The 23,452-nt window shown below is 59.7% G+C and overlaps 1 protein-coding gene and 1 gene segment (V, D, J or C); both read right to left on the reverse strand.

The window, feature by feature from the left end:
* LOC100009097 (Ig gamma chain C region) overlaps positions 1-23,452 on the reverse strand; it is a 183,007-nt gene that overhangs the window by 42,184 nt on the left and 117,371 nt on the right. The window contains exon 3 of one of the 2 annotated variants that reach the window (XM_070065641.1): positions 19,810-19,875. The exons of the other annotated variant lie outside the window; for it this stretch is intronic. Within the exon in view, the coding sequence (XP_069921742.1) occupies positions 19,810-19,875 (66 nt within the window). The remainder of the gene's footprint in view (positions 1-19,809; positions 19,876-23,452) is intronic. 2 annotated transcript variants of the gene reach the window in all.
* On the reverse strand, positions 7,375-18,882 carry LOC100342859 (Ig mu chain C region membrane-bound form-like). The segment is given in 7 exon segments: positions 7,375-7,647; positions 7,774-7,889; positions 9,787-10,119; positions 10,208-10,525; positions 10,754-11,098; positions 11,171-11,521; positions 18,355-18,882. Coding segments are annotated over 7 exon segments (1,515 nt in total).

A 23,452-nucleotide genomic window follows, 5' to 3' on the forward strand; every position in this document is an offset into this window, starting at 1 on the left:
AACAGATGGATAGACCAATGGAACAGAATTGAAACACCAGAAATCAATCCAAACATCTACAGCCAACTTATATTTGATCAAGGATCTAAAACTAATTCCTGGAGCAAGGACAGTCTATTCAATAAATGGTGCTGGGAAAACTGGATTTCCACATGCAGAAGCATGAAGCAAGACCCCTACCTTATACCTTACACAAAAATCCACTCAACGTGGATTAAAGACCTAAATCTACGTCCTGACACCATTAAGTTATTAGAGAACATTGGAGAAACTCTTCAAGATATTGGCACAGGCAAAGAATTTCTGGAAAAGACCCGGGAGGCACAGACAGTCAAAGCCAAAATCAACTATTGGGATTGCATCAAATTGAGAAGTTTCTGTACTGCAAAAGAAACAGTCAGGAGAGTGAAGAGACAACCAACAGAATGGGAAAAAATATTTGCAAACTATGCAACAGATAAAGGGTTAATAACCAGAATCTACAAAGAGATCAAGAAACTCCACAAAAACAAAACCAACAACCCACTTAAGAGATGGGCCAAGGACTTCAATAGACATTTTTCAAAAGAGGAAATCCAAATGGCCAACAGGCACATGAAAAAATGTTCAAGGTCACTAGCAATCAGGGAAATGCAAATCAAAAGCACAATGAGGTTTCACCTCACCCCGGTTAGAATGGCTCACATTCAGAAATCTACCAACAACAGATGCTGGCGAGGATGTGGGGAAAAAGGGACACTAACCCACTGTTGGTGGGAATGCAAACTGGTCAAGCCACTATGGAAATCAGTCTGGAGATTCCTCAGAAACCTGAATATAACCCTACCGTTCGACCCAGCCATCCCACTCCTTGGAATTTACCCAAAGGAGTTTAAATTGATAAAGAAAAAAGCGGTCTGCACCCTAATGTTTATTGCAGCACAATTCACAATAGCCAAGACCTGGAACCAACCTAAATGCCCATCAATGGTAGACTGGATAAAGAAATTATGGGATATGTACTCTTTAGAATACTATACCGCAGTAAGAAACAACGAAATCCAGTCATTTGCAACAAAATGGAGGAATCTGGAACACATCATGCTGAGTGAAGTAAGCCAGTCCCAAAGGGACAAATACCATATGTTCTCCCTGATCGGTGACAACTGACTGAACACCAAAAAGGAAACCTCCTGAAGTGAAATGGACACTATGAGAAATGGTGACTTGATCAGCATAGCCCTGACTGCTAATGGACAACTTAATACATTATCCCTCATAGTATTTTTTTTTGTCTGTTCTACTTAATATGACTGATTTAATTCTGTAATTATCACACAGTTATTCTTAAGTGTTGAAAATTAACTGAAGATTTCTAGAAACACTTTTAAGAAGGAGGAACACCCACCTAATCTCATTTTTCAAATGTAAATGATTTTTTAAGAGATTAAATTATTTGCTTTTTTTTTTTTTTTTTTGGTACAGCCGGAAAACAGTGAATATTGACTTGTGGAGACTTTGATTGTCTTGTGTGTCAGATTAACACACTCTGTAGTTCGTGGTGAATTTTATACCTCACAATACAAAATGGCAATTTCAAGTCACAATTGTGCATTTAATCTGCCTTGAATATCTGCAATTACTCCTCCCACGTTGTTCCATAGAACTGTTTCCTACAGAACAAGCCATGTGTACTTTGTAATGCCTCTGGTTGTGGTTGCCTGCGGGGCATGAGGGTGGCTGTGGCGCGTGGCTCGCGGGGAGGTAGCGGGACTGGCCCTGGGGAGGGTGGTGCGGCCGTGGTGCGCCTGCATTGCGCTGTTGTCCTCATGGGCCTGCGCACACTCAAGGGTCTGGACAGACTCCCAACACTGTGCCCTGGCCTGGATCTGGCGCCCTTTGAGCAGCGGCCAGAGAAGCCCCCAGCACCCGCTGCCCGGGCCCCTGCTGCACCTGCTGCGCCGGGCCCGCGTCTATAAGCGGGGCAGCAGGGGCCGCAGGCGTGGGCTGGCGGGGCAGGATGGGCTGGGGCAGCCGCCGCTACTGCTGCTGCTGCTGCTCCTCCTGCTGCTGGCCGCCGGCCACGTGCTGCTGGACAACTACTACACGCAGCCGCTGTGCACGCCGTCCAGAGCCAGCTGCTCAGCGGCCGCTACCAGATCCGCACGGGGCTGCAGCACGAGGTCATCTGGCCCTGCCCGCCCAGCTGCCTTCCTCTGGAGGAGAAGCTCCTGCCCCAGCTGCTCAAGGACCATCTCCGCAGTGCTGGACACGAAGATGGCGCCGAGAGGAAGCTAGACGGGCGGAGTCCGAGTTGTTTACAATGAAACTTGACTGGGCGCAGGCACCAGGCGAGATGACGTCAGTGCGTGGACTCTATGGAAACCTAGCGCACGATAGGTAACGTTTAAAACGATTGGTTGGTTTCTCTTCTCCTCCCCTATAGCTTTGTGGTTTTTAGCTTTAAAACAGGCTTACTGCGCAGTAATAAATGAGTTCCTGCTTGACTCGACTCCCGCTGCGTCTGATTGTCTCTGGGATCAGGAGGCTGGGGAGCGGGCGAGCGTCGCACTTACCTTCGCTTGGACCCAGTCCATCCTCGTTCGGGTGGACTGAGACCCTGCAGTTGCCCAGTTTTCCTAATGATTTTGCTAATGTGCTGTGAAAGACTAGAAATTTGAGATTGTGGATTGGTGTGTTTATGTAACAGCAACATTTGAAGATATTGGTAGTTAGTATCCTCATAAGGAAGACTGTCCTCCAAATCTGAAGTTGCAAAGTTATTGGAATGACTAAAAAACAATGGCAATTCATGGCTTTTTAGATTTTTGGTATTTGTTAAGAATTGTGTATGTTAAGAATTATGTATGTCTGTGTCGTGATTTTTTTTATAACATGTGGCCTTTCTTTTTTATTTTTTTTATTATTTATTTATTTATTTATTTTTACAGGCAGAGTGGACAGGGAGAAAGAGAGAGACAGAAAGAAAGGTCTTCCTCTGCCGTCGGTTCACCCTCCAATGGCCGCTGCGGCTGGCGCACCGTGCTGATGCTGATCCGAAGGCAGGAGCCAGATACTTATCCTGGTCTCTCATGGGGTGCAGGGCTCAAGCACTTGGGCCATCCTCCACTGCACTCCTGGGCCACAGCAGAGAGCTGGCCTGGAAGAGGGGCCACCGGGACAGAATCCGGCGCCCCGACCGGGACTAGAACCCGGTGTGCCGGCGCCACTAGGCGGAGGATTAGCCTAGTGAGCCGCGGCGCCGGCCTGTGTCATGATTCTTAACACCAAAATTTCTCACACCGGCCCTGTGGCATAGCAGGTAAAGCAGCTGCCTGCAGTGCAGGCATCTCATATGGGCGATGGTTTGAGTCCCAGCTGCTTCACTTCCTATCCAGCTCTCTGCTGTGGCCTGGGAAAGCGGTAGAAGATGGTCCAAGTCCTTGGGCCCTGCACCCACGTGGGAGACCCAGAAGCAGCTCCTGGCTCCTGGCTCCTGGCTTCAGATGGGCGCAGCTCCAGCCATTGCGGCCAACTCAGGAGTAAACCAGCAGATAGAAGGCCTCTTTCTCTCTCTCTGTCTCTGCCTCTCCTTTTCTCTCTGTATAACTGACTTTCAAGTAAATAAATAAATCTTCAAAAAAAAGGTATTTATTTCTACTGAATTTCTTTCCAGACCATGAATTGTTTTCCTAATTTCACTGAACTTTTTAAAGCTGTATTCTCTTGTTTCTCACCAAGTTTATATAAGAGAATTATTTTGAATTCCTTTTCAGGCATTTCCTAGACTTGGTCTGTTTAGGGTCTGTTACTGAGCAGGGAGCTCGGGGTGCAGAGCCCTCCACCATACAGCACGCGCTTCTGCAGGTCTTGTACCAGCTCTGGGTGCAGCCAGTCCCAGCCACACCAGGCCCACTCTGAGATGATGGGAACATGTCTGGGGCCACGGGATCTCAGAAGACAGAGGCTCAAGGGTCCTGAGGGCGAGGGGCAGGGGGCAGGAGGGGGCCCTGGCTGGAGGCGAAAGGAGTCCTGGTGAGGAGGGCACTGGGGAGTGGCTGGGGTGGGAGTGGCTCTGTCCACCGGTCTTCTTCCAGTGACCACAATGCCCTCTGGCCAGTCCCTGGGGACCCTCCCCACATCTCACTTTGAGCCCTTGAGGATGAGGGATAACCCAGGTCATGGAGGGACAGGCTGTGGGACTCCTACACCAGGCCTGCAGCCCCTGATCCTTGGCTGCCGTTAACGGAAGCCCGGGACCCTCTGTGTGATTCTGGATGGACCCTCCTCTCCCTGATGCCTGATCTTGGCAGCTCTACTGCTTGGCATCAGCCTGTGAGCAGGCCTGGTCCCTGGAGGGGTTGCCCACGGCCTCAGGCAGGAAGATGGTGAGTTCCCACACATGAGGCTTCCTCCTGGGCTCGGCTGTCTCCTGTTGCTAGGGTCCTGGTGTGAGGGCAGCTGGGTGTCTCTGGTGGCACCGCTCCATTTCTGTCTCAATGGGGCCTTTTCCCTGCCCCCACCTGCACTACTGTGGGCCCTGCCCACCACGCTGATCATTGCTGCTCCCATCACCTAGCCTTGTACACGGGGCTGTCTGGGGGTGATCTGTCCCTCTGCCTGGTATCCAGGATGCAAACCTGCCTCCTGCTATTCCAGACACTGGGGAAACCTGCCTTTGCCCACCCCGATCAGCCCACCGTGTGTCCTGCTCAAGCACCTGCTGCACATGGCCGCCCCAACTCCCTTCCTCAAGCGTCTTCTGCCACCTCTCTGAGCTGTCCTGCCCCGCCCAGGGTTCAGGGGGCTCAACTCCGCCAGACCCCTTCACAGACACCAGGAAGAGGCTTGCTAGGGGAGGAATCGTGTGCCCTGCAGGCTCACATGTGGAACTCTACCTGCCAGGACCTCAGAACATGACCCAACTTGGAAAGCACAAGGCTTAGCAGATGTTCAGGCTCTGGGAGTCCACACTGGGTGAGGGCAGGCGTCCAGCCTAACTTGGCCCTCATGGATGCGTCCACAGGAGACACCGACGAGGTCAGGCAAGGATCGAGGGTGCTTCTACATGCCCAGGGGCACCAAGACAGCCAGGAGAGCACCAGAGGCCACAAGAGAGGCCTGGGACAGTCTCCCTGCTGACATCCAGAGCCCAGGCCCCACTTGGCAGAGCTGGCTGAGAACACGTCTCTGCGGTGGAAGCTGCCCCGTCCTGGGTGTTGCTCGGCGGGCTAAGCCGACTGACGCGGGGCGGGCCAGGCCATCGGCCCCACGGCCTGCAGCTTCCTCCCCAGCCCAGGCTGCGTGGGCTCCTGGCTGAACTGGCCGCTCACTGAGCTCTCACCCCCCCACCCAGCAGCAGGCCGGGCGGTGCTGCCATGAGCTCCATTCCCACCACACGAGCGACAGCCCGGGCAGCGCCCCAGGCCCACGGGGCGTTTGCTGTGCGGCTCGCACTCGCTGCTCAGGGCCAGCGCAGGGTGCAGCAGGGACTCACCAACCCGCCCCGACTCGGCTGGCACGTTTACTGGAGGCCTCTGAGCCTGACCGTGGCAGTGGGGCCCGAGCAGGCTCCAGGCTGCCCCCTGCACCCTGGGCTTGCCGCTCCGGGACCCCTGGTGGGCACCTTCCCAGATGTGCTCCCACCGTGCCTCCTTGGGGCTCTGGGCTCACGTGGTCACTCTCTGCCTTCTCTCCTCCCGCCTCCTGCCTCCTCCAAGGCTCTCAACCCTCCTGCTGGCCAGGATCTCCCTAGGCCTGTGAGCCACCTCTGTGGTTTGTGCTGTGATCCAGAGAGCCCCCACCTTCTGTCTCTGGGGCTCCTGTCTCTGAGCTGAACCCAGCCAGTGTCCCCGCTTCCACCCCTCAGGCCTTGTTTCCTGGCCTCTCTTTCTGGGACAGCTGGGACTTCTGCCCCTCCGCCCCGTCTCGTGAGTCCACCTAACCATTGTTTTGGGCTGCTTTATCCTTTGACCGTCCCCTCCAATGAGAGGTGTTCAAGGTAGACCTTTGGGAAGTGATGGCTACTCACCCTCTCAGCCCTCTCACCACCAGAGTACCAGGGGTGTCCACCTGTGAACCTGCACAGCCCTCAGTGGACCCCGGCCCGCTGGCCGCAGGCTCAGCCTGTCTCGGGAACCAGGGGCACTGCCGCTGTTGAAGCTCCGTGGGGCCGGGGGCCTGCTTGGGGGGATTGCGTGCCCTGTGCCTGCTGGGGGGATGTGTGTGCCCTGTGCCTGCTGGGGGGGATTGCGTGCCCTGTGCCTGCTGGGGGGGAGGATGTGCGTGCCCTGTGCCTGCTGGGGGGATTGCGTGCCCTGTGCCATGCTGCTGGGGGGGGAATTGTGTGCCCTGTGCCTGCTGGGGGGATGTGTGTGCCCTGTGCCTGCTGGGGGGGATTGCGTGCCCTGTGCCTGCTGCTGGGGGGGGGATTGTGTGCCCTGTGCCTGCTGGGGGGATGTGTGTGCCCTGTGCCTGCTGGGGGGGATTGTGTGCCCTGTGCCTGCTGGGGGGATTGCGTGCCCTGTGCCTGCTGGGGGGGATTGTGTGCCCTGTGCCTGCTGGGGGATGTGTGTGCCCTGTGCCTGCTGGGGGGGATTGCGTGCCCTGTGCCATGCTGCTGGGGGGGGAATTGTGTGCCCTGTGCCTGCTGGGGGGGATTGTGTGCCCTGTGCCTGCTGGGGGGGAGGATGTGCATGCCCTGTGCCTGCTGGGGGGGATTGCGTGCCCTGTGCCTGCTGGGGGGGAGGATGTGCATGCCCTGTGCCTGCTGGGGGGATTGCGTGCCCTGTGCCATGCTGCTGGGGGGGGATTGTGTGCCCTGTGCCTGCTGGGGGGGATTGCGTGCCCTGTGCCTGCTGCTGGGGGGGGGATTGTGTGCCCTGTGCCTGCTGGGGGGGATTGCGTGCCCTGTGCCTGCTGCTGGGGGGGATTGTGTGCCCTGTGCCTGCTGGGGGGATGTGTGTGCCCTGTGCCTGCTGGGGGGATGTGTGTGCCCTGTGCCATGCTGCTGGGGGGAATGTGTGTGCCCTGTGCCTGCTGGGGGGATGTACGTGCCCTGTGCCTGCTGGGGGGGGATTGCGTGCCCTGTGCCATGCTGCGAGCACCCAGGAGCCTCCTGCCAAGTTAGTTCCTGCACACTCAGCGCTCCACGAGGGTCTGGACAAGACTGCGAGGTGACGGGGTCGCTGGGGAGGTGGCAGAGCCCCTGCCGGGCACACCAAGGCCCCCGAGGCCTGAGCCCAAGTAGCCTCTTCCCCTGTGAACCTCAGCCCTGGGCTCCGCCTGCCCCCTCCTAAGTGGGCCCCCCACCATGATTTTCGTATTTGTACTTGGGGTTCCCTGCAGACATCCACACAGCTTTGTGCGGAGACAAAAGCCTCACAAGAGAGCAGCTTTGTGAGCTGGGCCGCCCGCATTTATTTCAGGGTGACTGACAGCTGCACAGCACACAGCACACAGCACACAGCACACAGCGCGTGGGGCACACCCTCACTGTCACTCCACAGGGCAGAGGGTCCTGGGCTGGTCTGGAACGAGGCCTGCGCTTTAGAGCTCAAAGCTGGCTGGCGATATGGGGAAGATGCAGGCCCCAGAGTGCAGGCCACGCGAGCAGGGCCACGGCGGGCTTGTCTCTTGGCCTCCGACATCCTTCTCAGGTCACTTCACCTGCAGGCAACAGAGGTGGCGTGAGATGCTGTTCATGTGTTGGGAATGGACGTGGGGGCACCCCTGGAACGGACATCCACCCGAGTGGCTCTGCCCTGCCCCCCAGCCCTGCCTGAGGCCGGCTACCTTGAACAGAGTGACCGTGGTGCTGTAGAAGAGGCTCAGCAGGAACAGGACGATGAAGGTGGAGGCGGTGGTCCACAGGTTCTCAAAGCCCTCCTCCTCGGCGCCCACCTCCCCTTCTGCAAGGGCACAGGTGGAGGCAGGGGGTCAGGCTCAGTCACACCCACATGGGCTGGGGCCTAGGACCCCATCCCAGTCATCAAAGCCACCCTTGGCCCAGGCTGTGCTGTGCTCCTGAGGAGGGGGCGGTGCACAGAACACCCGTCTTGCAGCCTGAGGACTCCTGGGGTGGTCTGAAGCCAGGGGTGGGGCTGCCCTGACCCTTGTCCCGGGAGCCCCGAGTGACAGACAGAACACAGCAGAAGCAGTGCACAGACACCTGCGAGGAGGGTACGCCAGCGGCAAGACTCTTGGCTGCTTGTGCCCAGGGCTCGCTCTCCTTGAGGACAACCAGGGCCCCTAGGGCTGAGAGGCAGGGAGGGGGGCTTCCTGTCCCCTGTGGCTTGGGAAGGACGATGGCAGGTCTGGGCCTGAAGCTGCCCCCTCCCTGGGTCCTCGGCAGGGCCCGTGAGGGACACCCTGGCTGCCCAGGTCTTTCTGACACACGGCTCTGGGCATGGATGGACCCCTGAGGGTGACAGCAGGATGGGGACACTTTAAGGCCTGTGGTCTCTGCATATATGAGCCCTTGGAGCTCAGGCCCCAAAAGGTGTGAATGTGGGAGGGTCCAGCAGGCAGCCCGGGGAGCCTGGAGGCCCCTTACCACTAGGCTCCTGTCCTCCCCTCTCTGGACAGCTGCCTTCTGCCCTCTGATTGCTGGGCTGAGGGCAGGGCAGGTTCGTGGGGGCCAGTGCTTGAGGCTTCCAGCCAGTGAATGAGCCCCTAAGGCGGCTTCCTGGCCTTGGCATGTTCAGACACTGCCTGCTCTGTGCTGATGGCCTAGGCTCTGGTCTCACAGGTGGGTGCCAGGGGGCCTGCTGCCTCCACGGGGGTGCTGAATGAGGAGGGGACGCTCGGCCCCACGCCTGGGCCTTTAGCTGTTGCAGTGGCCAAGCCCGACGCGACATTCTGAGCCCTGTGCACTGGGCCTGGGGACCATTGCCTTGGTCAGAGTCTAGGCTGAGCCCAGCTGAGGAAGCTTCCAAGCAGACACAGGACAAACAGAGCCTTGGGCAGGAGTCCTGGTGCCAGCTCGGCACAGGGAGTGGCTGCAGAGGCACCAAGGCCCTGGTGCATGTGTGCGTGTGTCCGCGTGTCCACCTGCACGGGAGGCCGTGTTCACACCTGTGGGTGTGTGGGCCTGTGTCTGCCCATGTCTGTGCATGTGTACGATTCCACATGCATCCATGTGAATGTGCTATGTGTGTCCATGACTGCATGGCCATGTGTGTTCCTGCCCATATTATGTGTGTCATCTGTACATGTGTCTGCATATGTCCTTATTTGTGTCCATGTGTGTTTCTGGGCATGTCCATGCAGGTGGGTATCCGTGTGTGTGTCTTTGTGTGTGTGCATGTGCACATGTGCATACCCATGTCTGTATCTGTCCATCTGTATGTTTGCATGTGTCCATCCATGCGTACCCCTCCTGTGTGTGCCCGCATCTGCATACATGTGTATCCATGTTTCTTCGTGCATGTGTGTGTCCATGTGTTGCCTGTGCCCACGTGGCTGTTCCTCTGGAGCAGCTGGAGGAGAGCTGTGCACAGACTCTTCCCACCATGAGCCAAGGAGCACAGAGGCTTCTGCAGGCCACTCAGAGGTGGGCAGGTGGGTGGGGGCAGGGCAGGCACAGCACAGTCACGGGCCCAGCAGGCAAGAGCATCGCACACTCAGGACCAGCATCTTTTGAACGGATCTTTTTATTTCTAAGTTTTAAAAATGCAACATCTCAGCCCCACTGACAGGGTTAGTTTGCATGCACACACACACAGCGCCTGGTCACCCAGCGTGGTCAGTAGCAGGTGCTGGCCGTGTCAGACATGATCAGGGACACATTGTACAAGGTGGGTTTACCAGTGGACTTGTCCACGGTCCTCTCGGTCACCATGTGCGGCAGGGCCTCGTGGCCCACGACGCAGGTGAACGTCTCCCCGGAGTTCCAGTCCTCCTCGGTCACGGTCAGGGTGCTGTGGGTGAAGTACAGGCCCGGGGCCTGGGGCTCGGGCGCTGGGGCGCTGGTCACGTACTTGTCTGAGGACAAGGGCTGCCCCCTCTGCTGCCACTGCACGAACACATCTGCCGGCGAGAAGCCCTTGACCAGGCAGGTCACGGTGGCCGACTCTCGCAGGACCAGCTGCTCCCGGGCTGGCGGCAGCACGTACACCGCCGGGGGGTGCTTGGCCACCTCTGTGGGCAGAGAGAAGGTGGTGAGCCCGGGCCGGGGGAGGCCAGCAGGGAGTGGAGGCGGGCGAGGGCAGCAGGCGGCTGAGCCTACCCCTGGACTTGGAGATGGTGTGCTTCAGCGGGAAGGGCAGGTCGGCGTGGGTCACGGTGCATGTGAACTGCTCCCCAGACTCCCAATCCTCCGCGCACACGCTGGCCTCGCCCATGGCGCTGAAGGTGGCGTTGGGGTGGCTCTCGGTGATGTTCATGTGGGTGTCCAGGGCTTTGCCGTTATGGCTTGCCCAGGAGATGTTGAGGCTGCCATAGGTGGTCAGGTCTGTGACCAGGCAGATCAGCCTGGCTGACTTGCTGAGGAAGGTGTCGGCGAACGAAGGGGCGATGGGGAAGACCTGGATGCCTGGGGATGGGGCTGGGGTGGGGGGAAGCTGGTCTCAGGCAGTGGGTGGATGTGCGGTTGGGGGAAGGGGTGGTTTCACCCAGAGGGCAGCAGGGGGACCCTCAGACCCCACCTGGCCCTGCCGTGCCAGCTGCTTCCCCACCCCGCTCCCGCCCGTGGCTTCCGTGTGCCGGGAAGCTGAGGCTCAGGGTCTGCAAACCCGTGAGGACGCCTGTCCTGGCCTGGGGACTGGACACTCACTCGTGCTGCACTCGGAGGACATGGACACGTTCTTATCGAAGAAGATGCCCCTGTGGTCCACGCGGCAGGTGTACAGGCTCTGGCTCAGCCAGTCGCTCTCGGTGATGGTCAGCATGCTGCTGATGCTAAAGGTCGCAGGCCCAGCCCCTTTGGTTTCAGCCTCCACCGGCTTGGTGAGGACGCCAGACTCCACCTTCTGCCCATCGCGCAGCCAGGACACGCTGATCTGTTTGGGGCTGAAACCTGTGGCCTGGCAGATGAGCCTGGACTTGCGTGTGCCAGAGCCGCTGAAGGAGTCTCGAGGTGGGATGAACACGCTCACGTTGGGGGGCAGCTCTGAGTCCACTGCAGTATGGGGCCGAGATGTCAGCCCGGCCCGGCCCAGGTCCCCACCGCTCCCTCCCAGCCACACCGGACCTTCTCCATCACGCGGGAGGCCTCGCGGCTCACCGGGAAAGGACACTCGCAGGTCTCTGTTGCTGTTGTCGTGCTGGACTTTGCACACCAGGTACTCCTCTGTGCCCTGGAGGACATCCTTGGAGGGCACCAGCACCTGCGAGGTGGCCATATACTTGTCCCCTCTCTTCACCACCGGGAAGGTCCTGACGGTCCGGCTGCTGATCTCAGAGTTGTTCTTGAAGCTCCAGGAGAAGGTGATGGAGCTGGGCAGAAAGTCCCGCGCCAGGCAGCCCATGGCCACCAGGTTCCCATCGGTCAGGGCGCCCTCGCAGGAGACGAGCGGGTACAGAGTTGGAGATGACAGGCTCACTGAGGGCCCAGGGGAGCAAAGAGAGAAAGGGGAGGTGTGAAAAGCTGTTTTCCTGTGTCCCTGCCAGTCCAGGGCAAACAGAGCTCCGACGGGTCTCCACCTACCCTCATGGCACTGTGACGTGCTCCCCCAAGGCTGAGCCCTCCTACAGCCTCCATGGCCTGGCTGGACATGGCCAACAGGGCAGGGGAGGCCACCCTGGGCTTCTGCACTGTGGGAGCAGGTCTGGTGCTACTGCTGTGGGTGTTGTTCTGACTGCAGCCCACCCTGAACTTGGGAACATTGTGTCCAGGCTCCCCTGCTCAGAAGGATCCGGCTCAGGCTTCCGGCTCAGGTTTGATCAACTCTCCTTCCCTCTAGGACATGGGGGCTGTGGGACTGGCACCTCAGCCTTGAACCCAGGGAATCGGAGGTCTGGGATGCCTGTAGCCACACAAGGATGGCATCCAGCAGGGATAGGAGCCCCTCCCCTTGAAGTCACCCTGGACAGACAACTCAGGCTGATGTGGGAGCCACAAAGTGAGAGCGAGTGTGAGACCGATGTGTGAGCCAGTGTTTTGCCCCGCAGGCCAACCAACTATGCACACCACGCATCACAGCCAACAGGGAGGGCTTCACATGGTGGCTCAGGTTGGGCCAGACCAGCCCAGCCCAGCTAAGTCCAGCAGTGCACAGCACAGCTAGCTCAGCCTCGTCGGGCTACGGTGGCCCAGAATACATCACCCTGGCAGAAAGCTGTTCACTGACTGCTCAGCCAGTCCAGTCCAGTCCAGACCAGCTAAGCTCAGCTAGCCCAGTCCAGTGTAGCACAACTCAGTACAGCTCAGCTTAACTCAGCATAAACCTACCTAGCCCGAATCAGTCCAGCTTTGCATAGCCCCTCCCTGTCCAGCCCAGCTCAGTCCAGCCAAGGTCAGTTCAGCTCAGCCTTGATGTGCCCAGCCCAGCCCAGCTCAGCCCAGCCCGGCCCTGTCCCCTCTGCCCAGCCCAATCAGCTCAGTGCAGCTAAGCTCAGCCCAGCCCTGGCCAGCCCAGCTCACCCAAGCTTAACCGTGCCCAGCACAGCCCAGCTCAGCTCAACCAGGCTCAGCCAAGCCCAGCCCAGCCCAGCTGAGCTATGCCAAGCTCAGCACAGCCATCTGAGTTATGCCCCGACCAGCCAAGCTCTGTCCAGTTCAGCCCAGATCAGCCCAGCCCAGCCTAGCCCAGCTAAGCTAAGACCAGTCCAGTTCACCTCTGTACAGCTCAGCCCAGCCCAGCTATGCCCTGCCCAGCCCAGCCCAGCTAAGCTCAGTCCAGCTCAGCTATGTATAGTCAAGGTCAGCTCAACCCAGCTCAATCCAGCTCAGCTCAGCTCAGCTCTGCCCAGCTCAGCCCAACTCAGCCCAGCCCAACTCTGTCCAGCTCAGTACAGCCGAGCTATGCCCTGCCCTACCCAGCCCGGCCCAGCCAAGCCCAGCTCGGCCCAGGTCAGCTCAGCCCAGCTCAGTTCAGCCCAGGTCAGCTCAGCCTAGGTCAGCTCAGCCCAGCTCAGCCCGGCTCAGCCAGGCCCAGCCAAGCCTATCTCAGTCCAGCTCAGCCCAGCTCAGCTCAACCCAGGCCAGCACAGCTCGACCCAGGTCAGCTCATCCCAGCTCAACCCAGGTCAGCTCAGCCCAGCTCAGCCCAGTCTAGCTCAGCCCAGGTCAGCTCAGCCCAGCTCAGCCCAGCTCAGCCCAGCTCAGCCCAGCTCAGCCCAGGTCAGCTCAGCCCAGCACAGCCCAGCTCGACCCAGCTCAGCTCTGCCTAGCTCTGCCCATCTCGGCCCAGCTCGGCCCAGCTCAGCTCAACCCAGATCAGCCCGGCTCAGCCCAGCTCAGCTCAACCCAGGTCAGCTCAGCCCAACCCGGCCCAGCTCAGCCCAGCTCAGCTCAGGTCAGCTCAGCCCAGCACAGCCCAGCTCGACCCAGCTCAGCTCTGCCTAGCTCTGCCCATCTCGGCCCAGCTCAGCCCAGCCCAGCCCAGCCCAGCTCAACCCAGCTCAGCTTAGCCCAGCTCAGCCCAGCCCAGCTCGGCCCAGCTCTGCCCAGCTCAGCCCGGCTCAGCACAGCTCAGCTCAGCTTAGCACAGCTCTGCCCGGCTCTGCTCAAACCAGCTCAGCCCGGCTCAGCTCACTCAGCCCAGCTCAATCCAGCTCAGCCCAGGTCAGCTCAGCCCAGCTCGGCCCAGCTCAGCCCAGCTCAGCTCAGCTCAGCTCAACCCAGGTCAGCCCAGCTCAGCCCAGCTCAGCCCAGCTCGGCACAGCTCTGCCCAGCCCAGCCCAGCCCAGCCCAGCTCAACCCAGCTAAGCTTAGCCCAGCTCAGCCCAGCCCAGCTCGGCCCAGCTCAGCCCAGCTCAGCCCAGCTCAACCCAGCTCAGCTCTGCCCAGGTCAGCTCAGCACAGCTCAGCACAGCTCTGCCCAGCTCTGCCCAGCTCTGCCCAGCTCTGCCCAGCTCAGCTCAACCCAGCTCAGCCTGGCTCAGCCCAATCTAGCTCAACCCAGGTCAGCTCAGCCTAGCCCGGCCCAGCTCGGCCCAGCTCGGCCCAGCTCGGCACAGCTCAGCCCAGGTCAGCTCAGCCCAGCTCAGCCCGGCTCAGCCCAGTCTAGCTCAGCCCAGGTCAGCTCAGCCCAGCTCGGCCCAGCTCAGCTCAGCGCAGCTCGGCCCAGCCCAGCCCAGCTCAGCCCGGCCCAGCTCGGCCCATCTCGGCCCAGCTTGGCCCAGCTCAGCCCAGCTCAGCTCAGCTCAGCTCAGCCCAGGTCAGCTCAGCTCAGCTCAGCCCAGCTCAGCACAGCTCTGCCCAGCCCAGCCCAGCCCAGCCTAGCTCGGCCCATCTCGGCCCAGCTTGGCCCAGCTCGGCCCAGCTCAGCTCAGCGCAGCTCGGCCCAGCCCAGCCCAGCTCAGCCCAGGTCAGCTCAGCCCAGCTCAGCACAGCTCTGCCCAGCCCAGCTCAGCCCGGCCCAGCTCGGCCCATCTCGGCCCAGCTTGGCCCAGCTAAGCCCAGCTCAGCCCAGCTCAGCTCAGCTCAGCTCAGGTCAGCTCAGCCCAGCTCAGCCCAGCTCAGTTCAGCTCACTCGGCCAAGCTCAGCTCGGCCCTGCCCGGCTCTGCCCGGCCCTGCCCGGCTCTTCCCAGCTCTGCCCAGCTTAGCTCAGCTCTGTACAGCCCAGCTCAGCCCAGCTCAGCTCAACTCAGCTCAGCCCGGCTCAGTCCAGTCTAGCTCAGCCCAGCTCAGCCCAGCCCAGCTCGGCCAGCTCGGCCCAGCTCAGCTCAGCTCTGCACAGCTCAGCCCAGCTCAGCCCAGCCCAGCTCAGCCCAGCTCAGCCTAGCTCTGCCTAGCTAAGCCCAGCTCAGCCCAGCTCAGCTCAGCCCAGCCCAGCTCAGCCCAGCTCAGCCCAGCCCAGCTCGGCCAGCTCGGCCCAGCTCTGGCCAGCTCGGCCCAGCTCTGCCCAGCTCAGCTCAGCTCTGCACAGCCCAGCTCAGCCCAGCTCAGCTCTGCCTAGCTAAGCCCAGCTCAGCCCAGCTCAGCTCAGCCCAGCTCAGCCCAGCTCAGCCCAGCTCAGCCCAGCTCGACCCAGCTCAGCTCAGCCCAGCTCAGCCCAGCACAGCCCAGCTCGACCCAGCTCAGCTCAACCCAGCTCAGACCAAAACAGTCCAGCTCAGCCCAATCTAGCTCAGCCCAGGTCAGCTCAGCCCAGCTAGGCCCAGCCCAGCTCAGCCCAGCTCAGCCCAGCTCAGCCCAGCACAGCCCAGCTCAACCCAGCTCAGCTCTGCCTAGCTCTGCCCATCTCGGTCCAGCTCGGCCCGTCTCGGCCCAGCTCAGCCCAGCTCAGCCCAGCCCAACTCAGCTCAGCCCAGCTCAGCCTAGCTCAGCCCAGCTCAGCCCAGCTCAGCCCAGCACAGCCCAGCTCGACCCAGCTCAGCTCTGCCTAGCTCTGCCCATCTCGGCCCAGCTCAGCCCAGCTCAGGTCAGCTCAGCCCAGCTCAGGCCAGCTCAACCCAGCTCAGCCCGCTCAGCCCAGTCTAGCTCAGCCCAGGTCAGCTCAGCCCAGCTCTGCCCATCTCGGCCCAGCTCAGCCCAGCTCAGGTCAGCTCAGCCCAGCTCAGGCCAGCTCAACCCAGCTCAGCCCGCTCAGCCCAGTCTAGCTCAGCCCAGGTCAGCTCAGCCCAGCTCAACCCTGCTCAGCCCAGCTCACCACAGCTCTGCCCAGCCCAGCCCTGCTCAGCCAGGCTCAGCTCGGCTCAGCCCAGCCCAGCTTGGCCCAGCTCAGCTCAGCTTGGCTCAGCCCGGCTCTGCCTAGCTCTGCCCAGCTCAGCTCAGCCCAGCTCAACCCAGCTCAGACCGGCTCAGCCCAGTCTAGCTCAGCCCAGTGCAGCCCAGCGCAGCCCAGGTCAGCTCAGCTCTGCTCATCCCAGCTCAGCTCAGCCCAGCTCTGCCCATCTCAGCCCAGCTCAGCCCTGCTCAGCTCGGATTAGCTCAGCTCCAGCCAGCCTAGCTCAGCTCACCCCTGCCTTGGTGAATCTGTGTTCAGTTTTGAAAGCCCAGTGCAGAATGTGGCCATAAAGCGTCCCTGGCTGTCTCAGCTAAAACTGTCCCATTCCAGGACCTCGCACGACTTGCTCTGTTCTCATCTCCTTCGGGCATCTCTCACTGCACCTGGCCACCCTGGCTGGATGTTCCCTGGCGCTCTGCGCTCACTGAGCATCCTGAGATTTAGAGTAAAAACTTGGGAGAAAAGTTCCCTAACTCCAGAGCCCGCCGAGCAGCCCTTGGCGTGAACCCCTCCTCCCCAATTCTAAATAAGCCTGGACTCTCTGTTTCCTCCAGAGAAAAACTGTCCCTAAAAATGACCCCAAAGTCTGCATCCGATCAAGGTCGCCGCTCACAGTTCAGCTGTCAACTGAGCCAAGTCCAAGGGCACCTGACAGGCGGCAAGCCGCGACTAATCTGAGCAGAGACAAGCTCAGTGGCAGGCTGCACGAGATACCCGTGACCAGCCCATGCCTGCGTTTCCTCGAAGCACCTTAGGGAAGACAGGTTGTCTTTCAGGCACCAGGCAAAGGTGGGTTCCCCTTCAGAGGCAAAGAAACATCAAACCCCAACTTTCCATAGAAGCAGATCTGTGGCAGAGCAGCTGCCCCTCTCACCATGTGCAGTGGCTGGTCACTGGCACGTCCTGCGGGTCCTCCAAGTCCACTCCAAACAGGAATTCCTGACTAACCAGAAGCCACGGCTACACCCCCAGACCCGGCGGTCCTGGGAAACCTCAAGGCGTGGGTGGCCCGGCTTCTGCAGAGCTCCCGACTCCTGTCTCTGCACTGTCTGATGGCTCTCCAATTCACCAAGTCACACGTTTAACCCAATAACTCAGGACACTTAGGTCCACCTCAGCTAGAACTGGTGCGAAAATGAATACTTGAAAAGCAGTCTTGAAAAATACTGAAATGAAGCCTCAAAACGTCTCTTCTAATCATAGAGAAAACAGACTCTTAAAAATGACGGTCGCAGGCTTTGCAAAAATAATGCTTTGAGGTCTCTGAAGTTTGAGGTTAATTACCGTATGAAGAAATAACAAAGTAATTTTAAAAAGTTTCATGGGCGCATTAATAAACCATCTGTAAGTTTAATTTCTAAAATATCTTACTTTAAAAATGAATACAATTTAGAAATTGATAAGCTAAGCTTGAGCAAACTAGAAGTTGCTAAGTTCAGAATGAAAAAATAAATTCAAATAGTGACAAGAGGAACCCTGGCAGTCCCCTGTCCTATTTTAGATATGCAAACTACCCAGGTGTTGTTTTGCTCTGCAACACTTTCGGATCCGGGAAAACCACTTGAAAACCACCACTTCAAAAACAGGAGCTATAAATTCACACAGGGTGGTTTTTGGCTTCCTAAAATAGACTCTCAGTGCGACATGCTTCCTGCCACCTGCTGCAGGTGTCCGGCCGGATGCACGGCCATCTTGGCTGTCACTCACGCACTAATCTGGCATTGCTCAATTAATTAAAAATTAAACTTAAATAATTTTTGTCAAAACTCAGTCCTGTATTGGGGCCTGCTGGTGCCACTCCACCGTTTCTCTGCTGTCTTGTGCCAATCCCAGACAGATACTGAACAGTAAGAATTTAAAATTCCTTTACATTAAAAAAAAAACACAAAAAGCTGAATATGCATGAACAAAAAGTCCTAATTCTCAATTTTCTCAGCCACTTTTCTCAGAAGCCACTTCGGACACCATGTCCCTGCACACCTGGTGGGCGCCGTCCCAGCACGGTTGGGTTGCCCAGGCCTTGCTAGGTCCCTGTCAGAGGGGCAGCCGCCCTTCGGGGCTCCATGGCCCTCCTTCCTTGATTTGCTCAGAACCGTTCTCTTTCTAACCAGTAAAGAATTCTAACTCCAAGTCAGCACAGAGAACACCTCACAGTTCTAAAGAAAAGGCCCCGCTGTGTGCTCTAGTCTGCACTCCTGTGGTTCTGCAAACATGGCCGGGCACGCGCCTCAGCCAACACCGGCAGTCCCACAACGGGAGCTCCGCGGCCACCACCCAAGCCATGGGATCCTGGTCTCTTTTGTGTCTTGCCCAGTCTTGGCCGGCAAGATCCAGCCCCTCTTCCAGTGGCTCAGCTAGTCCCACAGACGCGCCGCTGTTATTCCAGTTTTCCAAAGGCACCAGAAACCCCCCTGGCCCTTGTCTCTACCTGGCCTCCCTCCCAGGTCCCCTCTGGGACACATCCTGAAGACCAACCTGTGATGGTCAGAAAAGGCCACAGAAAAGAGGAGAGAATGAAGGCCCCGGAGAGGCCGTTCCTACCTGAAGAGACGGTGACGAGGGTCCCTGGGCCCCAGGGGTCCATGCCGTAGTAATCACAATGGTGAAGCCTCCATCTTCACCCCACACAAAACCCAGTCTCCTGGCCCGGCATTGCTGCCGGCTGCCCAGAGGTCTGCTCTGTCCAGGTCTCAGCTTGCCGCCATTGAAGTCACGATTCTGCACTCTCCCTAGCCGGCCGTCACAGTCCGGCCTGGCCCTCAGAAGCCACGCCATTGCCAGCCTGGGGACCCCAAGTCCCCTTGGGACTCCAGTAGTCTTTGCTTGGGCACCGACCCCAGAAGGTGGGTGCGGCAGTCATAATGGCCCCACAAACTCTCAAGTTGATCAAATAGCCGATACCCCAGAACAGCCAGAAAGACCCCTGGCCCCGACACCTGTGGCTGAATTCGGGGAACAGGGGAGCAGGAGCCCCAGCCCCTGTTGGTGGGGGAACCTGTCCCCGATCCCTTTCTTGACCTCCCAAAACTCTTCAGCCACTCCGACACTGAGACGCTGACACCCAAAGTCCCCCTTAAGAGAAGTCAGATGGGGCAGACTCACCTGAAGAGACAGTGACCAGGGTGCCCTGGCCCCAGAGATCCAACCAGTCATTACATTGTGATGACCGTGCCAGGACCCCAGGCAAGAACCGGTGCCTGGCCAGGTCTGGGACCCTCTCAGACTGAGCCGCATGAGGGCTGGCATAGTGGAGACCAGAGGACTCCAGAGAGACCTCCGGTCACAGAGGCAGGAGGAGAAGGGCCGTGGCCCCCAAGGACCCCATCCTGAGCCCCCCAGGCTGCCCCAAGTCATTCTTGGCCTGAGACCCGTCCCGCTCAGTTTGCCCCAAAATGCAGAAAAATCGCTCAGAGTTGAGTAGGAGAGAGAGTTGGCAAGGACTCACCTAAGGAGACGGTGACCAGGGTGCCTGGGCCCCAGATGTTAAAGTAGTCACATTGCTGTAGACACCCTTAGGGGGCGTGCAAAAACCTCACCTGCCAGCCCCTGTGTCTGGCCGGCCACCCCAGAAAGTCTGTGTCGCTGACCACCGCATCCCCAAGCCCAGAGCAAGACGGTCAGCCCAGTCTCAGAGCAGAAAGAGGGAGGACTCACCTGAGGAGACGGTGACCAGGGTGCCCTGGCCCCAGAGATCCAACCGATCGTCACACTGTGACGACCGTGCCAGGACCCCCGGCAAGAACCGGTGCCTGGCCAGGCCTGGGACCCTCTCAGAGTCAGCCGCATGAGGGCTGGTCTGGAGGAGACCAGAGGACTCCAGATAGAGCCCCGGTCACAGAGGCAGGAGGAGAGGGGCCGTGGCCCCCAAGGACCCCATCCTGAGCCCCCCAGGCTGCCCCGACTTGTCCTTGGCCTGAGACCAGCACACTCAGTTTGCCCCAAAATGCAGAAAAGGCCCTCAGAGTTGAGTAGGAGAGAGAGTTGGCAAGGACTCACCTGAGGAGACGGTGACCAGGGTGCCTGGGCCCCAGGGATCAAAAGCATCACACAGGGGCACATCCCCTGTTGCTGCCCAGACACAAACCACACCTGTGGCTGCACAGCCCGTGTGCCTGCTCACAGCACACAGACCCAGGGCCCTGGCAGGTGTCCAAGGGTACAGACTCTGGCAGGAGAGGCCTGTGTACCCTCTGGGGATGGACACGGCAGCTGCAGACCCTGGACCCAGGCTAAGGAGACTAAGGGGGCCTGAAGAGGCTTCACCTGAAGAGATGGTGACCAGAGTGCCTGTGCCCCAGGGATCCAGGTACCAGTAGCACAGCCTCTGCCTCCCTCAGTCTCCCTTTATAACACAGCTCCAGCTCTGGCCCCGGGCCTGGCCCTGGCTCCCACCCTGGCCCTAGCCCCGGCCCCGGCCTCGGCTCCGGCCATAGCCTCTGCATCTGCAGCGCAGACAAGGCACCCTGGCCCAGGACTAGAAGGAAAGGCAGGCACCGTGAGCGCCTGCACCCACTGCCTAGACATCTTGGCCAATCTGGGGCCCGGGATTCCTAGGTTGGCCTCTCATTGGTCCCCAGGGTGGGGCCTCCCTGCTCAGTGGAGGTGTCAGCTGAGCCCTCGGGTATCAGCCAGGGCTGCACCTCCAGCCAGTCCAACAGCACTCGTTCTCCACTTCTGCCCACCCCACCTCTGTCCAGCCTTCATCTCCGCCCCCACTTCTAGCTCCCTACCTCCAGCTCCCCCACCTCTGCTTCCCCAACCTCTATCCCTTCCATCTCTGCTCCCCAACTCTGCTCTCCCCTGTCTCCGCCACTTCTACTCCACTTTCTACCCTGCTTCTGCCCCATCCTTGCTGCCCCGCACCTGAATCCTCCAACCTCTTCCCCCACTTCTGCCCACACCCCTGCACCCACTTCTGCCCCAGGACTCACCTACTGCCCACCTATAAGTCCTCCTCACTTTCCACAGGGCCCAAAGGCCACTTCCCTTCCAGCCTCCTTCGGTCCCTGAAGCTGAGCCCACACTGCTGCCCTGGGCTGTGCTGCAGATGGGAGGCTGGGTTTTCAGTGTTGAGTCACTGTGGTCCCAGTTAGCACAGAGGCTCCCAGCTCAGCTAAAACCCCTGGGGCTTGGTGTGTGTGGGATCTGGTTCAGTAGAGACCCCCACACAGCTTGTCAGGACCTATAACCTCGGCTGTCAGTCGTGGCTGTGGCCAGGATTTCCTGTGCCAGTGGCCATTGAGTCTGTAGGCGCCCAGTGCACCTTCTCTCTGGGGCTGAAGGAGGAGGTGTGTGTGCTGCACCATCGTTGTCTGAGGCTGGAGAAGGAGGTGTGTGTGCTGCACCGTCGTTGTCTGAGGCTGGAGGAGGAGGTGTGTGTGCTGCACCGTCATTGTCTGGGGCTGGAATTGATTCCTCTGCTGTGGAGGAGACTGAGGTGGGGGCAGCCTGAGGACACCTTGGGTCATCACCAATCAACGAGGTGGGCAGCTCTCTGGTTGGGCCCCTGAGAGTTCTGTCAGCCACGTGGCTGGCCCACTGCTCGCCTCCCTGGCCCCTCTGTGGGGTGGCCTGCAGCCTCTCCCCCCATTCCCTGGCCTCCCTCTCAGTGTCCTCACAGGGAGGCTGGGGCTCTCACTGTGGTGCCCCTGGAGCTCTGGTCCCGGGCCAGGGGTCTCAGTGCTGTCTTGACTGCAGAGCTGGGTCCTGGGGGTGGGCAAGGCTGTCTTCAGGACAGGGCTCCAGCTGACGTTCACAGGGCACTGATGTTCACCACCTGTCAGTCCCTGTGCTGAAGCTCAGCTGTGGGCCCCTAGTGAGGTGCGAGCTCCCATGTGGGGCTGCGGGGGCCAGGAAAATGCTCTCTAGTCCTGCCAAGGGGACCCAGTGCACAGGCCGAGACGCCTGAGGTGGGGGAGCGGGGGCCAGGAAAATGCTCTCTAGTCCTGCCAAGGGGACCCAGTGCACAGGCCGAGACGCCTGAGGTGGGGGAGCGGGGGCCAACTGCAGGCAGAGAAACAGCCATGGCGAAGCTTCAGAGGCCAGCTCCTGATCAGTGGAGAGGGAGTGGAGGTGGGGATTTCACGGTGGCCCGAGCGCTTGTGCGGGGGGCTGCAGGAAGCGTGGGGGGATTTCACGGTGGCCCGAGCGCTTGTGCGGGGGGCTGCAGGAAGCGTGGGGGGATTTCACGGTGGCCCGAGCGCTTGTGCGAGGGGCTGCAGGAAGCGTGGGGGGATTTCACGGTGGCCCGAGCGCTTGTGCGGGGGGCTGCAGGAAGCGTGGGTTTGTTCACTTTCACTCTAGGTTTCCTCCAGCATGGTGAGGGCTGGGCGGGGCTGAGGCATCTGGGAGGGAATCCTGATATGGAGGTAGGGTGACAGCTCCCATGGGGTTCAGGAAGGACAGAGAGACAACGAGCAGTGCTAGGACAGTAGGTTCCCTTGGGAAATGGCTGGACAGTGCTGGACAGCCTGAGCGTATGAGTCATGTCCTGGCCCCGGCACTGAGGGAAGGCTGCAGACTTGCTCAAGGGCAGACTGACCCTTCAAGGTGAGCAGAGGCCTGGGTGTGGGGAGAGGATGAAGGACGAAGGAGGAGGGAGGTGGCTTGATGGTCTGAGACCTGGGGAACACAGTGGGACTGGGGACAGAGCAGGTGGCATGGGCATTGGTCTTAGGGCCTCTTGCCTCCAACCTGGAGATGCTCCCATCTCCCCTGCTGGGGCCCAGCTGCTCTTTGAGACTTGCTGAGCTCCTGGGTCCTTTCCAGAAGGCTCTTCCTCCCGTGGTCTAAGCACTGGGGAACAAGGGGGAGGGGCCACCCCTGCCCTTCCGGAAGCACCTGCTCCTGTGCTGGAGCTGTGGCTCCCGGCGGGGGAGGGAAGGTGCCTCCGCGTCCTGGCCAGCCCTGGCCTTGCCTCTGCACTCGCTGCCTGTGCAGAGTCCTGCTCCCCTCTCGGAGCCCAGCAGGTCCTGTTGGGTCCCTGGGCCTTTGCATAGCCCTCTGAGCCTCCTAGTGTGGGCCCCAGCAACACTGTGTGGGATGTCTTGGCCTAGGGTCCTCCATGTGGGGCCAGCTTTATTCCAACACCTAGGGGCCCTCCCTGAAGTGTGGCTGTGTGTTCAGGGAGGGGACATTGCTGTGGCAGGCACAGGCTCCAGCGAGTGCCTTGTGTGGTGGGGGAAGGTTCTTGGCTTGGCTGCCCTGAGAGGCCTGTGGCTGAGCTGAGGGCTGGATCCCCAGTGGAGGGTCTGCTCCAGCCACCCAGTTCTCTCTTGGGCTGGGCTCCCTGGCTGGGAGAGAGAGGCTTGAGGGAGGTGGGATCCACATTTGCTCAGCTTTGGGACCATGACATCCAGAGGCAGAGAAATCAGAGTTCATGCAGGAGTCTGCTTGGGTGACCAGACACAGTGTTAGTTCCCGAGGAAGGACGGGGCGTTGCTGGTGGGCTCCAGTTTCCACCGCCTCCAAGGGCAATGGCGCCTCCGTGCCTTGGTGAGCACAGCAGGCTCCACTGTGGGGGACCACTTGGCGAGGAGCAAAATGCTTCTGCTTTGTGCTGCAACTGAGGCTAAATTCTGGGCCTGTGCCGGGGGCGGCGGGCGCTGTCTCTCTGGCGCTGCCTCTGCAGCCGGGGCAC

The sequence above is a fragment of the Oryctolagus cuniculus genome, chromosome 20 (assembly GCF_964237555.1).
Source record: "Oryctolagus cuniculus chromosome 20, mOryCun1.1, whole genome shotgun sequence".
NCBI classification, from domain to species: Eukaryota; Metazoa; Chordata; class Mammalia; order Lagomorpha; family Leporidae; genus Oryctolagus; species Oryctolagus cuniculus.